The sequence below is a fragment of the Bison bison genome, unplaced genomic scaffold (genome assembly GCF_000754665.1).
Source record: "Bison bison bison isolate TAMUID 2011002044 unplaced genomic scaffold, Bison_UMD1.0 scf7180017864252, whole genome shotgun sequence".
Classification (NCBI taxonomy): domain Eukaryota; kingdom Metazoa; phylum Chordata; class Mammalia; order Artiodactyla; family Bovidae; genus Bison; species Bison bison.
In genome coordinates, this window is record NW_011494824.1 from 1,068,147 (window position 1) to 1,088,254 (window position 20,108).

The 20,108-nt window shown below is 41.9% G+C and overlaps 1 protein-coding gene across 1 annotated transcript in view; it reads left to right on the forward strand.

Annotated features, from left to right (window-relative positions):
• The window catches only part of HMGCR (3-hydroxy-3-methylglutaryl-CoA reductase), a 20,759-nt gene extending 8,985 nt beyond the window's left edge, over window positions 1–11,774 (forward strand). The window contains exons 7-20 of the mRNA XM_010847599.1: window positions 2,092–2,198; window positions 2,309–2,425; window positions 2,851–3,011; window positions 3,122–3,369; window positions 3,483–3,661; window positions 4,655–4,849; window positions 5,195–5,353; window positions 5,493–5,650; window positions 6,449–6,554; window positions 8,371–8,541; window positions 8,783–8,923; window positions 9,011–9,169; window positions 9,650–9,804; window positions 9,939–11,774. Coding sequence (XP_010845901.1) covers window positions 2,092–2,198; window positions 2,309–2,425; window positions 2,851–3,011; window positions 3,122–3,369; window positions 3,483–3,661; window positions 4,655–4,849; window positions 5,195–5,353; window positions 5,493–5,650; window positions 6,449–6,554; window positions 8,371–8,541; window positions 8,783–8,923; window positions 9,011–9,169; window positions 9,650–9,804; window positions 9,939–9,993 — 2,111 coding nt within the window. The 3' untranslated portion in view covers window positions 9,994–11,774. The remainder of the gene's footprint in view (window positions 1–2,091; window positions 2,199–2,308; window positions 2,426–2,850; window positions 3,012–3,121; window positions 3,370–3,482; window positions 3,662–4,654; window positions 4,850–5,194; window positions 5,354–5,492; window positions 5,651–6,448; window positions 6,555–8,370; window positions 8,542–8,782; window positions 8,924–9,010; window positions 9,170–9,649; window positions 9,805–9,938) is intronic.
• Window positions 11,775–20,108: the final 8,334 nt, after the last annotated feature.

The following is a 20,108-nucleotide window of genomic DNA, read 5'->3' on the forward strand; positions in this document are numbered from 1 at the left end:
GTCAAGGTTTCCTAATTATTGAGACTAGACTTCATGGCCCTCTCATGAGGGCCACACTTGGCTAACTGCTCTTCTAGTGTATTTCCTGGTGCCTTGGTGTCCTCAGTAAGGGATTTGATTCTTTCAGAAGTAAATCAACTTTTAAGAGTTAGTTGTCATTATTAGTTGAGATCTGTTCACTAGATTGTGTATAAGTATATATAATGTTTCTTCTAACTTCTATTTATTCAGTTATTTAATCTATCAGAACTTACTCAAAACTTATTCAGCAAAGAATATTTTTTAAGTTTTAAAATGTGTATTTCTTAAAATTTACTTTTTTGGGGTACAGTTTTAAGTTTTGACAAAGATGTAGTCATATAACTGCCACCACAGTCAAGAAAGCATTTTTGACCAGGTGAAAATATAACTATGTGATTTTAGTCAAGAAGAACAGTATATAAGAAGATGAGAGGCTTATCTGGGAATGTGGAAAGCAATGGAAACTGATTTGGGAAATAGGGCGATGACTTTGGTCAGGATAAGGCACATGGATAAAGGAAGTGATTCAATTTGATGTTGGAAAAGCCAGCAAGGAGGCATTTACAGCCATACAGAAATGGGAAAATCAGTGATTTGGCTTAGAGTAGAATAAAAGGACAGATTTAATACTTAAGGAAATGGCAACCTGCTCCAGTGTTCTTGCCTGGAGAATCCCAGGGACCGGGGGAGCCTGGTGGGCCGCTGTCTATGAGGTCGCACAGAGTCTGACACGACTGAAGCGACTTAGCAGCAGCAGCAGCAACAAGGAACAAACGCTTGGGAAAGCCAGTAAAAAAGAAAAAACTCTGTACTTCTTGGAAGTATATAGTGCTGTCCCCATGTAGCAACAAAGTGGCACAAAGAAACTGTGCCCTGGGCCAGAGTGAGGAAGAATGGCCGAAGGGCGTGTGGCAGCAGTGGCTACACAGAGCGGAAGCGCGGGCAGCTGACGGCTGCACAGAGCGGAAGCGCGGGTAGCGGGGCTTAGAGCGTTGGGCAAGCACGGTTTTGATAGTCTCCAGTTTGAAAAGATCCTGAGATCCTGTTTGGCTACTATTTAAATGTAGTTGTTCATAATGCTTTTGGCATTGTAATTTTTGCATTCTCTTGAATTTCTGTCTCAGAGAGTAATAGCTATAGAATTTTTAGGAAATACAGAATATGCTTTTTTCTTTCATTTAGTCCAATGATCTAATACAATTCAGAAAATAAAATCCAATGTTGAATTTTTTTAAGTTTTGTATTACTCTAGTTAGCAGTTTTTATGGGAGAAGGTAATCAATTTTTATATGTTTTCAAAACATTTTTATTTTTAATATGAATAATGTCAAATATGTTTTATATTCAAATTTATTTGTATAGCGAGGGAGTAGGATTTGATAATCTAATCTCTTCCTAGCTCTGTTCCCTTCTATTTGAGATTACCAAATGACACCTGAAACATTTGTTAATTTTGGATGTTGGGTTGCCTTTCTGTGTTACATCATTTTTCAAAGAGATCAATGAAATGAACTGAAATTTTAAGACTGTCAGTAGATACCACAGAGGTTATATTGAAATGACAGTTGAGTAGTGCACATAAAATATTTATTATGATACTATATCAAGAATGATATAACAGGCAGTGTGTTTTACAAAAAGTCCTTGGTCCGCAGGTGAATTGCTTCTGTGGTGATGAATGGGATTGGACTAGTGGGATAACCTGGTGGAAGGCATTTGCCCCATTAGAGTTCTGTCCCTGATATCTATCCTATCTCAAAACAGAGTACTGCCATTTGATACAAGGGGGTGATCGGATGGCATTAAGCACTGCCGTGCCTGGCACTGTGACTTTGGGGACATGGGAGGAGGCAGGGTCTCTGCCCTCAAGGGAGCTGTCCCTCTTGCACTCGGGCTTCACAGCACTTCTGAGCTCCTGGCTTCCTTTTTCCAGTAGATGGCAAAGGGCTTAGTATGCCAATACTGTCACGTATTTGTCTACCTATAGGAAGAGCCTTGTGATGCAGGCAGCCACAGAAATATACATGCTACTTACTCCCTGGTTCACGCTTTTCATTTTTCTCTAACCAGGGGTGCGTCAGCTCGAAATCATGTGCTGCTTTGGCTGCATGTCGGTTCTCGCCAACTACTTTGTGTTCATGACTTTCTTCCCAGCTTGTGTGTCCTTGGTTCTGGAGGTAAGAGCTGTTCTTATTTATGGCACTAGTAGAAGAAGAAGATTTCTCATTACGTTAGTTCACCTAAAGACAATCGGCACCTTCTAACGTAACACTGACTTCCTTTGTAGCTTTCTCGGGAAAGCCGCGAGGGCCGTCCAATCTGGCAGCTCAGCCATTTTGCCCGAGTCTTAGAAGAAGAAGAAAATAAGCCAAATCCTGTTACTCAGAGGGTTAAGATGATTATGGTAATTACATGATTTCTTTTCCTTTCATTATCTTTGGTTCCAATATCATATTCTGCTTTTCAGTTTTTTTTTTCCCCTTCTTGTCTTTCTACAACTTTTGGCTCTTGCATGGATATTCCTCTTCCTTTTTTTCCCCCCTCTTATCTTTTTCCTCATTCCTTATGAGATCTCTGGTCTTCTCTCTGCCCTAAATAGATTTTTCAAATCCTTCCACTTTCTCTTTCTTTGCAGCTCTGTTCTTTTGGGGCGGTGTTCTCAGCCTTTCATGGGGGTTGTCCCTTTGCTCAGTCACGTAGCGAGCCTGGGGCTTTCTTTACCTGGTGAGGGAGGGCATGGGAGGAAGACAGTGTTCGGTTATCCACTTGCAAAATGTGAGTTTAGGCTCCATTGATATAGGGTACATGATTTTTAAACTTTTATTTCAGTCTCTAGGCTTGGTTCTTGTTCACGCTCACAGTCGCTGGATAGCTGATCCTTCTCCTCAAAACAGCACAGCAGACAATTCTAAGGTCTCTTTAGGACTGGATGAAAATGTGTCCAAGAGAATTGAACCGAGTGTTTCCCTCTGGCAATTTTATCTCTCTAAGTAAGTTCCCTGAGCCCTACTTTGAATCATGGCACTCTGTGCTTCTGAGTTTAGGTTATGCCTTTTTTATTTCTGAGTAATAACATTTTCATTTGCTTTCTTCTATTTAGAATGATCAGCATGGATATTGAACAAGTTATTACCCTAAGTTTAGCTCTCCTTCTGGCTGTCAAGTACATCTTCTTTGAACAAGCAGAGACAGAATCAACACTCTCGTTAAAAAATCCTATCACATCTCCTGTAGTGACCCAAAAGAAAATCACAGACGATTGTTGTAGACGTGACCCTGTACTGGTCAGAAATGACCAGAAATTCCATGCAATGGAGGAGGAGACCAGGAAAAACAGAGAAAGAAAAGGTGATTTCTTATTCTCTTCATTTTCCGTTCTTCCAATGTTGATTTGTCAAGAAGTTGAGTCTTTTTTAAAGCACAAATTCAGTGTCTGAGATTTCTTTTGATCTCTTGAACAGTTGAGGTTATAAAACCCTTACTGGCAGAAAATGACACCTCACACAGAGCCACATTCGTGGTGGGGAACTCCTCCTTACTTGGTACTTCGCTGGAACTAGAGACACAGGAGCCTGAAATGGAACTCCCTGTGGAGCCTCGGCCTAATGAAGAGTGTCTGCAGATTCTTGAGAATGCAGAGGTGAGAAAGCAGACTCAAGTTGGTATCTTTCTTAAGAAAAGGAGTTTTTTATTAAAGGTAGGAAGGAAGTTACAGCTTCTGAGTACCTGTAAGTTCTCAGCACAGTGTTTCATGGTTTACAGGTCCTGGTCTTATTATTTATTCCCTGCAACCTTGTAAGATAGGTATAGTTTTCTCCATTTTTCAGATGAGAAAATGTTGGCTCTAGGAGGGTTAATTAAGTATGTCCCAAAGTAAAACAGAAAACGCTAAAGCTGGGCTCAGGAGTCCAGGCTTTACCGACTGAAGACTCGGTGCGCTTTCTACTGCCGTTTGATAGAGAGAGGAGCAGCTACTGTATTGTATGTGTGTTAAGGCCTAGGAGCACTTCTACACAGAAATGAATTTCAGAGAAAGAAGAGAGGTTTGAGGGGCTTTTTGAGTTTTTAAAGTAAGCTTGATGCTCCTGAGGAGGCTTGTTTTCTTTCTGATGTTTGAACAGGATGTCCTGCTGACAATCCCTGTTTGACTTAGGGGTTTAGCATGACTGTTATGTTCCATTCCTGTCTGCTTACGCTGATTCATTCCAAATGTATGTGCATATGAGTGAGAGTAGGTTTTATCACTTTCCCTCATTCTTATTAATACGTGTACCAGTGTCTCAACTGCCATGCTACATACAAAACTTACAGGGTGGGTGTCAGAATCTTAATTATGAAATTTTTTCCCCCTATGTATGTCACTTGCAAAATTTAGTGTTTTGGCTTAACATTTTGTTTAGCTTTGCATTTTTATAAAGAATTTTTATTTTGACGTTCTCATTTCTACTCAAATCATCTCCTTCTTTAGAACTTCAAATTCCTTTGGGTTCTCAAAGTACTTGTATTTTAGTTCTGCAGAGAGCACTGTTTGTATAACATGGTCTATTTATTAATAGTATGAAGTATGATTCTTCAAGTCTATTTTTATTTCCCTCTATCAACCCCCTTCCATTTTTTTTTTCCATTTCTTTAGAAAGGTGCAAAATTCCTTAGTGATGCTGAGATCATCCAGTTGGTCAATGCAAAGCATATCCCAGCTTACAAATTGGAAACTCTGATGGAAACCCATGAGCGAGGTGTATCTATTCGCCGACAGCTACTTTCCAAAAAACTTCCAGAGCCTTCTTCTCTCCAGTATCTACCTTACAGGGACTATAATTACTCCTTGGTACGTTATTTTCTGTATTCAAGCAGGTTTTCTTTATAGCTTTAGTCTTTCAGTCTTCTTCTTGATTCGTCTTTTAAACTTTCATACTTTTATAAAACATTTTCCTTTTGAATTCATTTTACTGTAATTTTGTATTCTACTTATGGTATAGGTCATCAAAATTCAAAAATACTTTCCCTGTTATTTACAGTCATTACTCAAGTGTTTAGTGTTTTCAAGACTTTTTAAAGAGTAAATAAAAAAACTGGTTGAAAATAATACACTAAAGGATTAAGTTTGAAGGAATGACAGGGGCTGGGTATTTGGTATATAGATTTTCACTTGGTGCCTGACTTTACCTTTTAGGTGATGGGAGCTTGCTGTGAGAACGTTATTGGATATATGCCCATCCCTGTTGGAGTGGCAGGACCTCTGTGCTTGGATGGAAAAGAATTTCAGGTTCCAATGGCAACAACAGAAGGCTGTCTTGTGGCCAGCACTAATAGAGGCTGCAGAGCAATAGGCGTAAGTGGGCATTTATGTGTCTGCCTGTCAAGATACTCTAGGCGGTGAGATGAGATTTGGGAACAGTCAAGGAGACCTTTTGGGACAAGCAGAATTTTTTTCAGGATTAATGTCTGCTCTTGTCACACCCTCTGGATAGCTTGGTGGAGGTGCCAGCAGCCGAGTCCTTGCAGACGGGATGACTCGTGGCCCAGTGGTGCGTTTTCCCCGTGCTTGTGACTCTGCAGAAGTGAAGGCCTGGCTTGAGACGCCTGAAGGGTTCACAGTGATAAAGGAAGCCTTCGACAGCACCAGCAGGTGTGTGTGGGGGTGGGCGTGGGGGCTTATATGTGCATTCACATTTATTTCAGAACCAGTGCCATACCTAGGATGACGAAATATAACTAAACATATTGCCTTCTTAAGATGATGTAACAAAACATCAATTTTAAATCCATGCTTTCAGAATAGTGATGTTAATTCTTGGTTGGGATGGAGTGGGTGGGGTGGGATGGGGTGGGCAGAGCAGAATATTGATTTCAGTGAATAGCTACATAGAGGTAGTTCAAAACTAATACAATTATGTAAAGTTTAAAAATAAAATAAAATTAAAAAAAAAAAGAAAAAATAGTGCGAGCCAGTAAGTTTGTATGTTGGATTTAGAAGGCTCATTTTGATTAGGCTATTACTTTGCCCTAGAACAGTTTTGATCTAAAATTGCCCTAGGGCAGGATTGCCTGAGAAAAAGATTTTCCAAGCAGGATAGAGGTAAATAAATTAGTATAGTAGATGTACTTTGACTACAGAAAATTAAATTGATAAGGATAGTCAATACAAATGATAACGCCAGTATAGTTCAAGTTTTTATGCTTGTTTTTATATGACCTTTTAAAGTTTGTCATCAAATGACTTTCTGTATCCCTTCCTTCTTGCAACATGTAAGAATGAGATACAGCTGAAGCAGTATTCTAATAGAATATTTAATTAAAGAAAAAATACTTTTAATATGTAGTCTCCATGAGTTTTCTCTTAAGTATAAAATGAACCAAATAAGCTAGACTTTAGGATAATGTCCATTTTCTTAAAAAAAAAAGTCTTTGCTTCTTTTGTTTAAAGGTTTGCACGTCTACAGAAACTGCATATGAGTGTGGCCGGACGCAACCTTTACATCCGTTTTCAGTCCAGGTCAGGTGATGCCATGGGGATGAACATGATTTCAAAGGTGAGCATGGATGGACTGTAACAGAATTTGCTGGAGTGATTATCCCTGAAGAGGGGAGCAGACTCACTCTGTATGCCCTCCTATATTTTTGAATTTTACACCCTGTGTACATACTACTCAAGGAGTTAATTGATTGAAAGATTTTTATTGAAAGGTCAATATTGATATATGTAGGTCATGTTATATAAATCAGGCATTTGTTGGTTGGTATTGTTCATATTTGGGATATTTAATCTAGAGTTAGCATTCGGCATGCTCCGGGTCTACACTGAAGGGCTGGGAGGAATCTGGGGATTAGTGCTTCAGAACTTTGTCCTGTAATCCTGAAAGCTGACTTCTTCTAGAGACTTCAAAACACACATTTAAGAAGCCAGGTTCATGTCTGTGTAGTTCCTTTAATTATCTCCTTATAAGAAGACTGTGTATAGCTCATCTTTTTTCTACTAATATTTGTTATTTATCAGATAGAAATGTAAAATTTTAAAGTCAACTAGTCAGGCTAATTATGCTTTCCCAGTTATAAGGACTATTCAGAAAGAGAGTATAGTGACTAAATACATATGCTTTAAAAATTTCCAGTAAATAGCAGTTCCTGAAGAAAAAATTACAAATAGGATTACTTTGACCCAGCAATTCCACTTTTGGGTAGAGACCCAAAAGAACCGAAAACAGTCTCAAAAAGATGTTGGTAGAGCCACGTTCATAGCAGCGTTCACAGTCGCTAAAAGAAGCCCACGTGTCCACCCACAGATAAAGTGTGGGATGTACATACAGTGGAATGGTGTTCAGTCCTAAAAAGAAAGCAGAAAGAAAGAAAAGTGAAGTCGCTCAGTCGTGTCCGACTCTTTGGAACCCCACGGACTATAGCCTGCCCGGCTCCTCCATCCATGGGATTCTCCAGGCGAGAGTACTGGAGTGGGGTGCCATTGCCTTCTCCAGGGGATCTTCCCGACCCAGGGGTCAGACCGGGGTCTCCTGCATTGCAGGCAGACGCTTTACCATCTGAGCCACCAGGGAAGCCCCCAAAAGAAAGCATGCCACATGCTAAATGTGCATGAGCCTTGAGGTTCATGTACTAAGTGAAAGAGTCTGGTCACATAAAAAGAAGTACTACATGATTCCCCCTGAAGAGTTAGCTCGGTTAGTTAAATCCATAGGAGCAGAAAGAAGGGTGGTTGCCAGGGGGTGTGGGGAATGAGGAGGTGTTTAACGGGCATGATTTGTGGAGATAGCTGACACAGCAATGTGAAAGTTCTTAACAATACTGAACTATGCACTAGAAAATAGTCAAGACGGTAAATTCTGTAAAGTGTATTTTACCACAGGTAAAAAAACATTTTTTTTTAATTCCAAATTTTTTTAAATTGGGTTTTTGAAGTGTGAGTTAATTGATCTAACTTGATTAGAAGTCCTTGGAAGTCTTGTTATATTCTGTGTAAATCCTAATGACATTCCATTTACAAGATTTACTTGAATGTTTGAGTTCTCTTTACTGGCTTTGGTAACTTGGGCTTGTAGGTAACAATTTAATAACTAGAAGAGGGGATTTATGACACATTGGTCATGGATTGGGGTCCTCACTCCCCAGTGACACGAATATAGTATTATATCCTTATTATATCCTCATCATACGATTCATCAATGACTACGAAGAGCTTCATTTTCATATAAAAAACATATTAGGAAAAGATTATTATTACAGTTATTGTATTTAGAAGTGTTAGTATTATTAGATACAAAAAAAGCCTCCGATTCATAAATAATTTTGTGTGTTTTAATGTAGTTTTTCTTGTTGTTTTCTTTCTGTGGCTAATAGGGTACAGAGAAAGCACTGTCCAAACTTCAGGAGTATTTCCCCGAAATGCAGATTTTGGCCGTCAGTGGGAACTATTGTACAGACAAGAAACCTGCGGCCATCAACTGGATAGAGGGACGAGGAAAGTCTGTGGTCTGTGAAGCTGTCATTCCAGCCAAGGTTGTCAGAGAAGTGAGTGGATGACTAGTTTATTTTGTTAATCTTTCACTGGATTACAGAATTGGGAAGAGAAATAGTTACACTCTAAGTAAACTTGAACAGACACGTGAATGTTTCATGTTCAAGATGACTGCTTCATTCACAGACCAAACCTTCACACTCCCTTGTGTTCTGGAGGCACTGAGAGTAGATCTGGTAACCCATTCCTAATCTTCAGGGGAAGATGTAAAATGTGCACAACTCTGTGTCCTAGGTATTAAAGACTACAACAGAGGCTATGATTGAGGTCAACATTAATAAAAACCTGGTGGGCTCTGCCATGGCTGGGAGCATCGGCGGCTACAACGCCCACGCAGCGAACATCGTAACTGCCATCTACATTGCCTGCGGACAGGTGAGGGCTCCAGCCGCCACCTTTCTTGTCTTTTGCTGCTTAAAGAAAGAGAAGTTTTATATTTTTACTTTCTATTTTTTTTGTCAGGATGCAGCACAGAATGTTGGTAGTTCAAACTGTATTACTTTAATGGAAGCAAGCGGTCCCACGAACGAAGACCTGTATATCAGCTGCACCATGCCATCTATAGAAATAGGAACCGTGGGCGGGGGCACCAACTTGCTGCCTCAGCAGGCCTGCCTGCAGGTGAGACGCGTGGGGGCACCGCCTGCAGTCGCCTCGAGCCCGGTTCTGACTCGTTGAGGTCCTCCGTATTGCTACCTGATACCGCGCATCACTCTCCTCTCATTTTAGCCAGTGTGTCCATTCATTTCCCACCCGTCTAACCCAGTGTGAATAAGTGTACCGCTAGCCAGGTCACAGGTGTCAGGTTCATTGTAGTGTATCCACCGTATGCTGGCTGGGAGATTTTGAAAACGTAGCACATCCTGTCGGGCCTGGTTCTGTTCTAACGGTGTTGCTGTTGCTGCGTTGCTCAGGCGTGTCTGACTCTGCGGCCCCATGGACTGCAGCACGCCAGGCTTCCCTGTCCTCTATCTCCCGGAGCTTGCTCAAACTCATGTCCATGGAGTTGGTGACCTAGTTGCCCTCGTTTTAGTTGATCGAGTAGGAAGCTGTTGCCATGACTGGAAGGTTGAGTCCTGCTGTGTCTGTCCCTGGCTGCAGATGCTAGGCGTCCAAGGAGCATGCAGAGACAACCCCGGGGAAAATGCGCGGCAGCTGGCCCGAATCGTGTGCGGCACGGTGATGGCTGGGGAGCTGTCTCTGATGGCAGCACTGGCAGCAGGCCATCTGGTCAGAAGTCACATGATTCACAACAGGTAAGACTAACAGATTGGTTTGATGTATTTTCCCCATGCTTAAAATATGCAGTATAAAAAACCTACCTGTCAGATAAGCCCCAGCTTAACATTTTGCATTCCTGATATTTTGCATATCTGCTTTTCTGCCATAGGTCAAAGATAAATTTGCAAGACCTCCAAGGAACTTGCACTAAGAAGGCAGCTTGAACAGCCTGACCATTCAGAACTAAAAAATGGGCGTTGGGTTCTAAAGGACTAACGTAAAATCTGTGAATTAAAAAACTCAATGCAATGTCGTGTTGAGAATGAGTAGACATGATCAGTGAGACGACTGCTTGGTTTCTGGCTCTTTCAGAATGATTGAGGTTCTTCTTTCCATGCAGAGTTCTCAGATCTGAAAACAGTTTACATGCTTTACATGCTGTGTCCTCTGCAAGATCTCGACATGGATATTATGCCTTTATAGCATCACAGATGGTAATCTACAGCACACTTCTGAAGGAGAATACAGCTGGAAAAAAAACTGTTTTCTTTTCATGGAACTCATGGAGATCAGTGTGAGATTGAACCCTCCTCCTGTCCACACCCACCCGGCCCCAACCCTGGGTTGAAAATGGATTTTTAAATTATATTGTAGCTGACAAAACTCCTGATTTCATAGTTAATTTATTAAGTCTGGGTTGTAGACCTTTAAGAAATAGGAGCTAAGTTTATTTTTTGTAAACTAATACTTCATTTGGTGCTGGTCTATTTTGATTTCGGGGAATAGCCAACATAATTCTTCAGAAAGGGACCTGCTTTCTTAAAAGGAAGAATTACTCTTATTCCCAGATTACAGAATTATGTGCTAAGCAGTGCTAAACAGTTTTCTTTCAAGAAAACAAATCACTGCATTTATTTTTGCAGGCTATTTGTTCAGGACGACTTGTCTAAATATAAATGTTTGTCTAGATTGATTATAACGTATCTTTCAGTATATAAGGCTTTAAGAAGCAGAGTTTTGTGCTCTTTATTAAAGATACAAGAGCTCTTAATATTGCTTAGACAAAGGTGACTATTTATCAATGAAATACAAGTCTGTGACCTCTCTCAGAACTCAGAGGGTGGAAAAGGACAGGTTTGGAAGAAATTTACCATTTCTTGAAGCCAACTTAAATTTCTTAAGAGACAAATTTATTTAGCTGAAAAATCTAGGTAGTTTTTGTAAAGAACTGTACCAGATCTGTATATGTTGTAATAAAGTTTCTTGTGCTAGTTTATTGAAAGTGTTCAAGAAATAAATAAAAATCAACTGATATTCTGGTAAAATACTCTCAGCTTGGGCCAGAGCAGACAGTATTCTTTAATGTTGTCCAGGAAACCCTGGCTTGCTTGTTGAGCCTAATGAAGGGAAGAGTCCTCTTTCAGAGCCAGTGAAGGCACCGCATGAATGGCCTTGGAGGGAGTGTCCCTTGTCCTGTGGCCAGGAGGTTGGTGGCTGAAAGGTTCACACAGGGCTATTTGATGGACCCAAAAAAGCTTCCTCAGGGGGTCAGCAGAGTTGTTGAATCTTAATTTTTTTTAATGTAACTTTTGTATAAATAATAAAGAACTCCTTATTTTGTATTACATCAAATGCTTCAAGTGTTGGTCCTGGAAGGCTGGAGGCTCATGCAGAAGATGGACTTTGAGAACCATTCCAGTCATGCCATGGCAGCATGGAGAGCCTGAATGGTGGTGTCTGCTTTATTGCTGGGGAAGACTGACATTTTCTGTTGTTATATAAAAGTTTAAATTGTTTCTGTTGTGACTTTTCATCCAGTGACTTCTTATTTATCTGAATTTTTTATGGAAGTGGCAGTGAAAAATATTTTGGGTCCTCATTTTGGTGACTGTAACACATATCATCTTGCTAAACTGATGTTTTGTACAATTACTAAACTGTATACATTTTGTTATACTTTTTTCCCCCCAGTTCCAGTAAATTATGAAAAGGAAGTTAATACTAATAAGTGTAAGCAGTAACTATTTTTTTGTTTGGATTAACTATAGGCCTGTCTGAGATTTAGAAGCTTTTAAAGTCTGGTCAGTGTGGTACCTCTAATGTGAATTGGTGTCTAAGACCATTTATCGTTCTCCATAATCTTCTCCAGCTCCACAGGAGCGGCAGGCCAGTTTAACACATGCATTAAGACTATCTTTCTTATACTTTGAATTGTTCAGATTTATCATCTCAACTGGACTACTTTTGGATATTGGGGGTGTGACGGTTAGTTGAGAGGAAGGAGCCATAAAGATTGGACAGCCAAAACCAAATGGCCATTGCAGGAGTGCATATAAAGCTTTTCCGGCTGAGTTCAGCTTAATATAGCTGAGGTAGGCCTCTTCAAAAGCTGATTCCCATTTACTCGTGATTTCTGACTTTACTGCCATAGTTAAACAGCTGTGTATGAATCCCTAAGAACCAAGCCCAGATACTTGAAAATCATTTTGAATTTTTCTCCCAAGGTGTCTTGTCCAGGTGGCCCCCTCGAGAGAGCATCAGGCTGGGCAGGAGACAGGGAAGGGATTTCATCTTACTGCTTGGCTGAGCAGTGAGATGCATGTGGCAGCACAGGGTTTCCTCATCTCAGAGGCTGATGAATTAAATCCAAAGAGAACCTCCCACACTGAAGGGTCTGAGCTCACGAGAGGCCACAGAACAGTAAAACCTCAATACAAATCCACTGGGAACAGAAGACTGAAGTAAAAGCAGTAAATTCACTTACAGGAACTTTTAACACCACAGTTTCTCAAGCTGTCCTCTTTCTATTCGGACATGAATTTGTTAAGAACTTTGCCCAGTTAGCAAAAAATAATAGAAAACTTCTATACTGTAAGCCAAAAGAAGATAGCAAGTGATTTAGTTTATATTTCAGCAGATTCCCTTCTCATTATGATGTGCATGGAACCCCTGCCTCATCACACACACGTATGCTTTTTGTTCTTTTCCTCCTGAGCAAGTTGGCAAGCTGCTGAGGGCGGTGTGGCCCCTCTCAGGCGGTGGCCCTTTCAGACAGTAGTTCCCTAAGGCCAGGGGAGGCCTGGCGCCTCCAGCTGGGGTTGGGGTGGAATCAGGTGGAGTTACACTGTAGGTGTCTTCAACCTGACACCCTTGGTCTGGCGTGGGGCCAGGACCCTGGCAGATTTTTCTACTGTTGCTGCTGCTGCTCTCAGTCCTGGATTTCAGTCTGAGGGTCATGGTATTATTGTGAACAAGCTGTATGAGAAACTTGTGTCTATCTGGAAGTGCAGTTAGCAGACTCCCACGGAGAGGCCAAGTACTGCTTAATATTAAAGACAATTAGAATTAATCTTAAAAAAAAGAAGTAATCTTGGAGATATAAGCAAATAGGAACTAGTATGTTATTTGGGTTTGTGTCTGCCACCTGTGATCCCTCCTCGCCCAGCTCCAAATCACCTGAGTTCTCCACATTTTCAAAGAATGGTATGTCCCAGAAAAAGGCATTTTTAGCCCCCCATCCCCCTCACTTTCCTTCCCCTTGGTCTCTGCTCTCCCCCAAAGGGCCAAATAAGACAGTAGAGGACCAAAGGGGAAAAAAGGCCCACCTCTCAAGAGGTTTGCACGGATAGCACTCCCCACTCACCACTTCACCTCCCCCACCTCTAGCCCCCGAGTTTGACTGCCTTGCACTTGAACTTCCCAGGATGGTGGCACTGGAGTAAGATTACCCAGAGGCAAGGAGCTGATCATTCCACCAACCATTCGACTGGTTAATTCTGAAGCCAGATGGCCATGAGCCTAAAGGTGGGAGGGCCCTGTACCAACTGCTAACAAAGCACACAGAAGGCGCCTGTGTGTATTGTCAGGAAACGTGGCGGGAAAGCAGCAGGACCGGAATCCGAGAGAAGGCTACAGTTGCCTAGCCTGTGTTGCCTCCTTTGCTTGCCTGTTACTGCAACTGGGCTTCCCTGATAGCTCAGCTGGTAAAGAATCTGCCTGCAGAGCAGGAGACCTGGGTTCAATCCTTGGGTTGGGAAGAACCCTGGAGAAGGGAAAGGCTACCCAGTCCAGTATTCTGGCCTGGAGAATTCCATGGACTGTATAGTCCATGGGGTTGCAAAGAGTCGGACACGACTGAGTGACTTTCATGTCACTTCACTTGAAATGGAAAACAAGGTTTAGTGGATGAGGTGGGAGGGACCGGGAAGGGAGCAAGTCTGTCTCGGTCGCCCCTGTAAAATCAGCCGGGATTGTATGTGAGAACCTGTAAAGCAGACTCGGAGTATTGTTAGCCCTAAATGATGTGCGATGGCAGGACCTCTCTCCCCAGCTGTCTCCTAGCCTGGGGGGTCGCAAAGGAGATCAGGTGCTGATGCCCCACCTCCCTGCCCATTTCACCGTGGGGACAAGGGCTGTAGCCTCAGGCTCTTCGGCTCTAGGGTATGACCTGTGAACAACCTACCTCATTCTGAAACCTTGATCACTCTTAGTAGGAAGGTCAAGCCAGGTCTTATGAGCAGCCAGCTCACCTCTGGCCCATGGCTCCGTCAGCGAATCTGGATGCTCTCACCCATACTGCACAACCCTCGGTAAGTAGCCAAAGCTTGAAGCTAGTTTGCTGGTACAGCCTGGATAATTACAATTTTAAATGGAAGCTATTGAGGAAAGGTCCATCTTTAACTTGCTTTTAGGACAGTACCTACCCAGGCCAGTAGAATCCAAACCTTGAACAAACTTGAGCACTCTACTCCATTAGAGAAAACAAAACTAAAATGATAAAAACATGTACAAATAAAAGTTGAAATTTTTTGTTTCCGTATTTCAGTGGTAAATCTGAAATGTGGTTTGCCCACATTTCCCCCCAGATCCAGGCCTCTTGAAGGCAGGGACCATGTCTTTTCTTGTAACTTAGTACAGTACCTTAAGTTTAAAGGTCCTCTATTGTTGGTGAATGACTGACACAATAAACTGTTGTAATTAGGACTTATTCCAAAGGGAAAAATATGTTACAATAGAAAGAGGACAGCAGTGTTGAGGGAGCTGGGGATTCCACTCGTGGCTCTGTCACTAACCAGCTGTGAAGCCTTGGTTCCTTGGCTTTGTGTTTCCCTCAGACTTGTTGTTCAGTCACTAAGTCAACACTGCCGACTCTGCGACCCCACAGACGTCCCTTCTGCATGCCAACCTTCCCTGTTCTTCATCTGCTGGAGTTTACCCAAACTCATATCCATTGAGTCAGTGATGCCAACCATCTTATCCTCTGTTGTCGCCTTCTCCTGCCCTCAATCTTCCCCTGCATCAGGATCTTTCCCAGTGAGTCAGCTCTTTGGATTAGGTTGCTGAAGTACTGAAGCTTTAGCATCAGTCCTTCCAATGAATATTCAGGGTTGATTTCCTTTAGGGTTGACTGGCTTGATCTCCTTGCAGTCCAAGGGACTCTCAAGAGTCTTCTCCAGCACCAGTTTGAAAGCATCACTCAGCCTTCTTTACAGTCTAACTCTCACATCCGTACATGACTACGGGGAAAGTCTCGGATTTGCTAGCTTCTAACGCATTGTCTGGGAGAAGGCGATGGCACCCCACTCCAGTACTCTTGCCTGGAAAATCCCATGGACGGAGGAGCCTGGTAGGCTGCAGTCCATGGGGCCTCGAAGAGTCGGACACGACTGAGCGACTTCACTTTCACTTTTCACTTTCATGCATTGGAGGAGGAAATGGCAACCCACTCCAGTGTTCTTGCCTGGAGAATCCCAGGGATGGCGGGGCCTGGTGGGCTGCCATCTATGGGGTTGCACAGAGTCGGACACGACTGAAGTGACTTAGCAGCAGCAGCAGCAATGCGTTATCTGGGCTTCTCTGGTGGGTCAGATGGTAAAGAATCTGCCTGCAGTGCACAAGACCTGATTCGATCCCTGGGTCAGGAAGATCCCCTGGAGAAGGGAATGGCAACCCACTCCAGTATTCCGGCCTGGAGAATTCTATGGACAGAGGAGCCTGGCTGGCTATAGCCCATGAGTCACAAAGAGTTGGACATGACTGAGCGACTAACATTTTCACTTTTTTCCCCACTTTTCAAGGCCTATATTCCAGAAAATGCTTTTATTTACTCTCTCCTCATGTATATGTTTGAGTCCATTGGGCTGATAAGCTGGTCTAGCTTATTAGTAGAGCTGCTAGAATAATACAACAGCAATGTCATAGTAGTTACATAATCCATCTACCAGACTGAAGTCCAGGAATGTGGACTCAGTCCTGGAGATGAAGGCACTGCTGAAACACTTAGCTTTAGATATTCAAGGCATTAGGTTTCCTAGGTGGCAGAGAACCCACCTACAATGCAGGAGACGCAGGAGACCTGGGTTCAACCCTGGGTTGGGAAGATCCCCTGGAGGAGGGCATGGCAACCCACTCCGGTATTCTTGCCTGGAGAATCCCATGGACAGAGGAGCCCAGTGGCTACAGTCCATGGGGTCACAAAGAGTTGGACACAACTGAAGTGACTTAGCATGCACATTCAAGGCATTAGGTATGAATGGATTACTTGATCAGCAGAAAAGAGATCACGTAGGAGACTCTCAAGGCTACTCTGATTCTCCAGCTCTGAGTGCTTCCCCGTTCATTTACAAACACAGCAGTGACGGCTGGGCAGCTCGAGGCACTGTCACTTCCATATTACTGACATAATTGTCACTATTTCTGACATTAGCATGAGAATTATATATACAAGTAAAAACATCAATAATGGTTGACTTATTCTATATCCAAATCAGGAACCAAGTCCCACTGATTTTTCTTAGATATGTAAAACAATAATGCTCAAGAAGGCTCTCGGTGCTCCCCCTGCTGGTAAAAAGAAGACCAAGCTACTTCACAGAGCCAAGTTTTCCATGAATTGCCTCTGCCTCTCTCGTTTTCTCCCTTACCAGACATATCCTGTAGGCTAAACCCCACATAGACCGAGTGACTTACCGTTTGACTCAAAGCCCCAAAATGTGTGTGTCCCTTTCGTCATGTTGTGTCTTGCTCAGCTCCATGCCTTCAGCACTCAAAAGACAGCATGTAGGCACGTATTTGTGGTTGACCAAATTGCTCCTTACATTTGCACAGTGCTGTAGAGTTCAAAGCATTTTGAATACATTATCTTACTCTTCCCCAAACGATTCTGCAGTGTAGGTGATTTCATGTTATTTTATAGAGGAGAAAAACAGACAGAAACATTGAAATGATGGCAAGATCAAGTCATTCCAAGCGAGAGACCAAGAAAAACTCTGGTCTTCTGGCCTCTAAATTTCATTGCTTTTCAGTATGTTGAAAACATGGTATCCAGAAACATGGGGGGAAATTCACTTAGAAGGGACAGAAAAATCTACTGGATGTTAGGAATTAAGAGATAAAGTCACAAGCCACAAATTAATTATAGTTTTAAATTCAAATAATTGGCAGAGGAGAGTTGAACTTGTTAAAACACAGCAACAATCCAGGCCCTATTTACCTTTTGAGGCCACAACTGAAAACCGAGAATCAAAGACTTTCACGCACCTCAAATGTGGTTAAGTCTACCATTAATGCACTTTATTAAAATGCTCTTGATTACAAAGCCTATTTCCTTTTAGTGTAGATACATCTCTAAAAAGCTTGGTTATGACAAAAATGCAGGCTACATGTGGTTTGTATATATTCCCAGTCCTAGAACACTGCGTGGTGTGTAGCAGGTGCTCAATAAACATTTACTCTGCAACTTGTTTTCAGTGCTGTCGATCGACATTGCTGAAACGGTTGGATGTTGACTACATCTTGATTTAGCTACCATACAAGGATTCCCTGCTGCCGGGCCCAAGTACCACTTGGGTCTCCCAATCACAAGGAGTAGAGACATTAAAGAATTACAGTCAGCTGACCAGGTGTGGATCCAAAGCATGTTTTAGTCACTACCTCATTGGTCATTTTGCAGTAGGCTGTCCACAAAAGTGACAGCTATGTTGGATCTCATCATTGGGTTGAAAAATTCAAGATTAAAATATTCTCCTTGGGCTTGTTTGTGATGATGTTTCATCCTTCCAAACTAGAAGACAGGAAGGAAGTTGAGGTCAAAAGGAAATGATGGTCAAATTTCAACTTTAAGACAAAATTTATTTATCTAGCGGGGTTTTGTAACAGGTATTGTAGCTTTGTGAAGCTGACACTGAAGTGTGGTGTTAAGACCTTTACCCCAAAGTTCTAGTCTTCAAGCCCATCAGCTCTTCTATTCTGTCAAACACTGTATTATAGATATTAAATATTAACATATAAGACACTAAAAAGTAGTCTAATGCAGAGAAGACTTAAGAGTTTGAGTTACTCAGTGGGCCTGGAACCCTGGCCCACTCTCTTGTCTTTATGAGTGGTACCACCACCTACTGCGTGGTGCCATCACCCGCTGCCACCCAGTGGGTTCTAAGGGGAGAAGTTGGATAAAACGTGGGCAAGGTGTGTGGCACACGTGATGGAGACATCATTTGGCAATTCAATTATCATACATCTGGGTGATAAAATCTTGGGATGAGAATGCTGAGTAATTTCAAACGTCTTTAAGATTTGTTCTAGACATCCTCATTTGGCATCTCAATGATCCTAAATTCTGGGCAATAAAATCTTGGTTGGGAATCTTAAGTAATTTCAAACATCTTTAAGATCTGCTCTAGCACTAAACTCATAGAATTCTCTGAAGGAGAACAAGGAGGCCACACAAAATAGTTTATGATATTGTTTAAGGCTATTCAAAGTGTACAGACATAGAAAGTTCATAAAATTTTTATGGGAAAACAATGCAAATTCTAACAATGTGAGAGCCCTGTGATGTAGATCAAAACGATAACAAGAAAATCTGGGCAATCCTATAAAAACAATTCGAAGTAGCCAGTTAGAACTATACCACATTTCCAGGTTACAGTCCGAAGTCAAGCCTAAGGCAAAAACTCAACAAAGTTAGAACTGCTCTTGAAAAACGTGTCATGAAGACAATACTATTTGTCAATAAACGCAACACAACAGAGATGCAAAAAGGCAAAATGGCTGTCTGAGGAGGCCTTACAAATAGCTGACAAAAGAAGAGAAGCAAAAGGCAAAGGCAAAAAGGAAGGATATACCCATCTGAATGCAGACTTCCAAAGAATAGCAAGGAGAGATAAGAAAGTTTTCACTCAGCATTTCACTTTGCACTCAGTTATCAGTGCAAAGAAACAGAGGGAAACAATAGAATGGGAAAGACTAGAGGTCTCTTCAAGAAAAGTAGAGATACCAAGGAAACATTTCATGCAAAGATGGGCTCAATAAAGGACAGAAATGGTATGGACCTAACAGAAGCAGAAGAGGTTAAGAAGAGATGACAAGAATACACAGAAGAACTGTACAAAAAAGTTCTTCACGACCCAGATAATCACGATGGTGTGATAACTCACCTAGAGCCAGACATCCTGGAATGTGAAGTCAAATGGGCCTTAGGAAGCATCACTACGAACAAAGCTAGTGGAGGTGATGGAATTCCAGTTGAGCTATTTAAAATCCTGAGTGATGATGCTGTGAAAGTGCTGCACTCAATATACCAGCATATTTGGAAAACTCAGCAGTGGCCACAGGACTGGAAAAGGTCAGTTTTCATTCCAATCCCAAAGAAGGGCAATGCCAAAGAATGCTCAAACTATCGCACAACTGCACTTATCTCACATGCTAGCAAAGTAATGGTCAAAATTCTCCAAACCAGGCTTCAACAGTACATGAATTGTGAACTTCCAGATGTTCAAGATGAATTTAGAAAAGGCAAAGGAAGTAGAGATCAAATTGCCAACATCTGTTGGATCATAGAAAAAGAGAGTTCCAGAATAACATCTACTTCTGCTTCACTGACTACGCCAAAGCCTTTGACTGTGTGGATCATAACAAGCTGTGGAAAATTCTTCAAGAGATGGGAATACCAGACCACCTTATATGCCTCCTGAGATATCTGTAGGCAGGTCAAGAAGCAACATTTAGAACTGGACATGGAACAACAGACTGGTTCCAAATTGGGAAAGGAGTATGTCTTGTCTGTATATCGTCACCCTGCTTATTTAACTTATATGCAGAGTCCATCGTGTGAAATGCCAAGCTGGATAAAGCACAAGCTGGAATCAAGATTTCCAGGAGAAATATCAATAACCTCAGATACATAGATGACACCATCCTTATGGCAGAAAGTGAAGAACTAAAGAGCCTCTTGATGAAAGTGAAAGAGAGTGAAAAAGTTGGCCTAAAACTCAACATTCAGAAAATGAAGATCATGGCATCTGGTCCCATCACTTCATGGCAAATAGATGGGGAAACA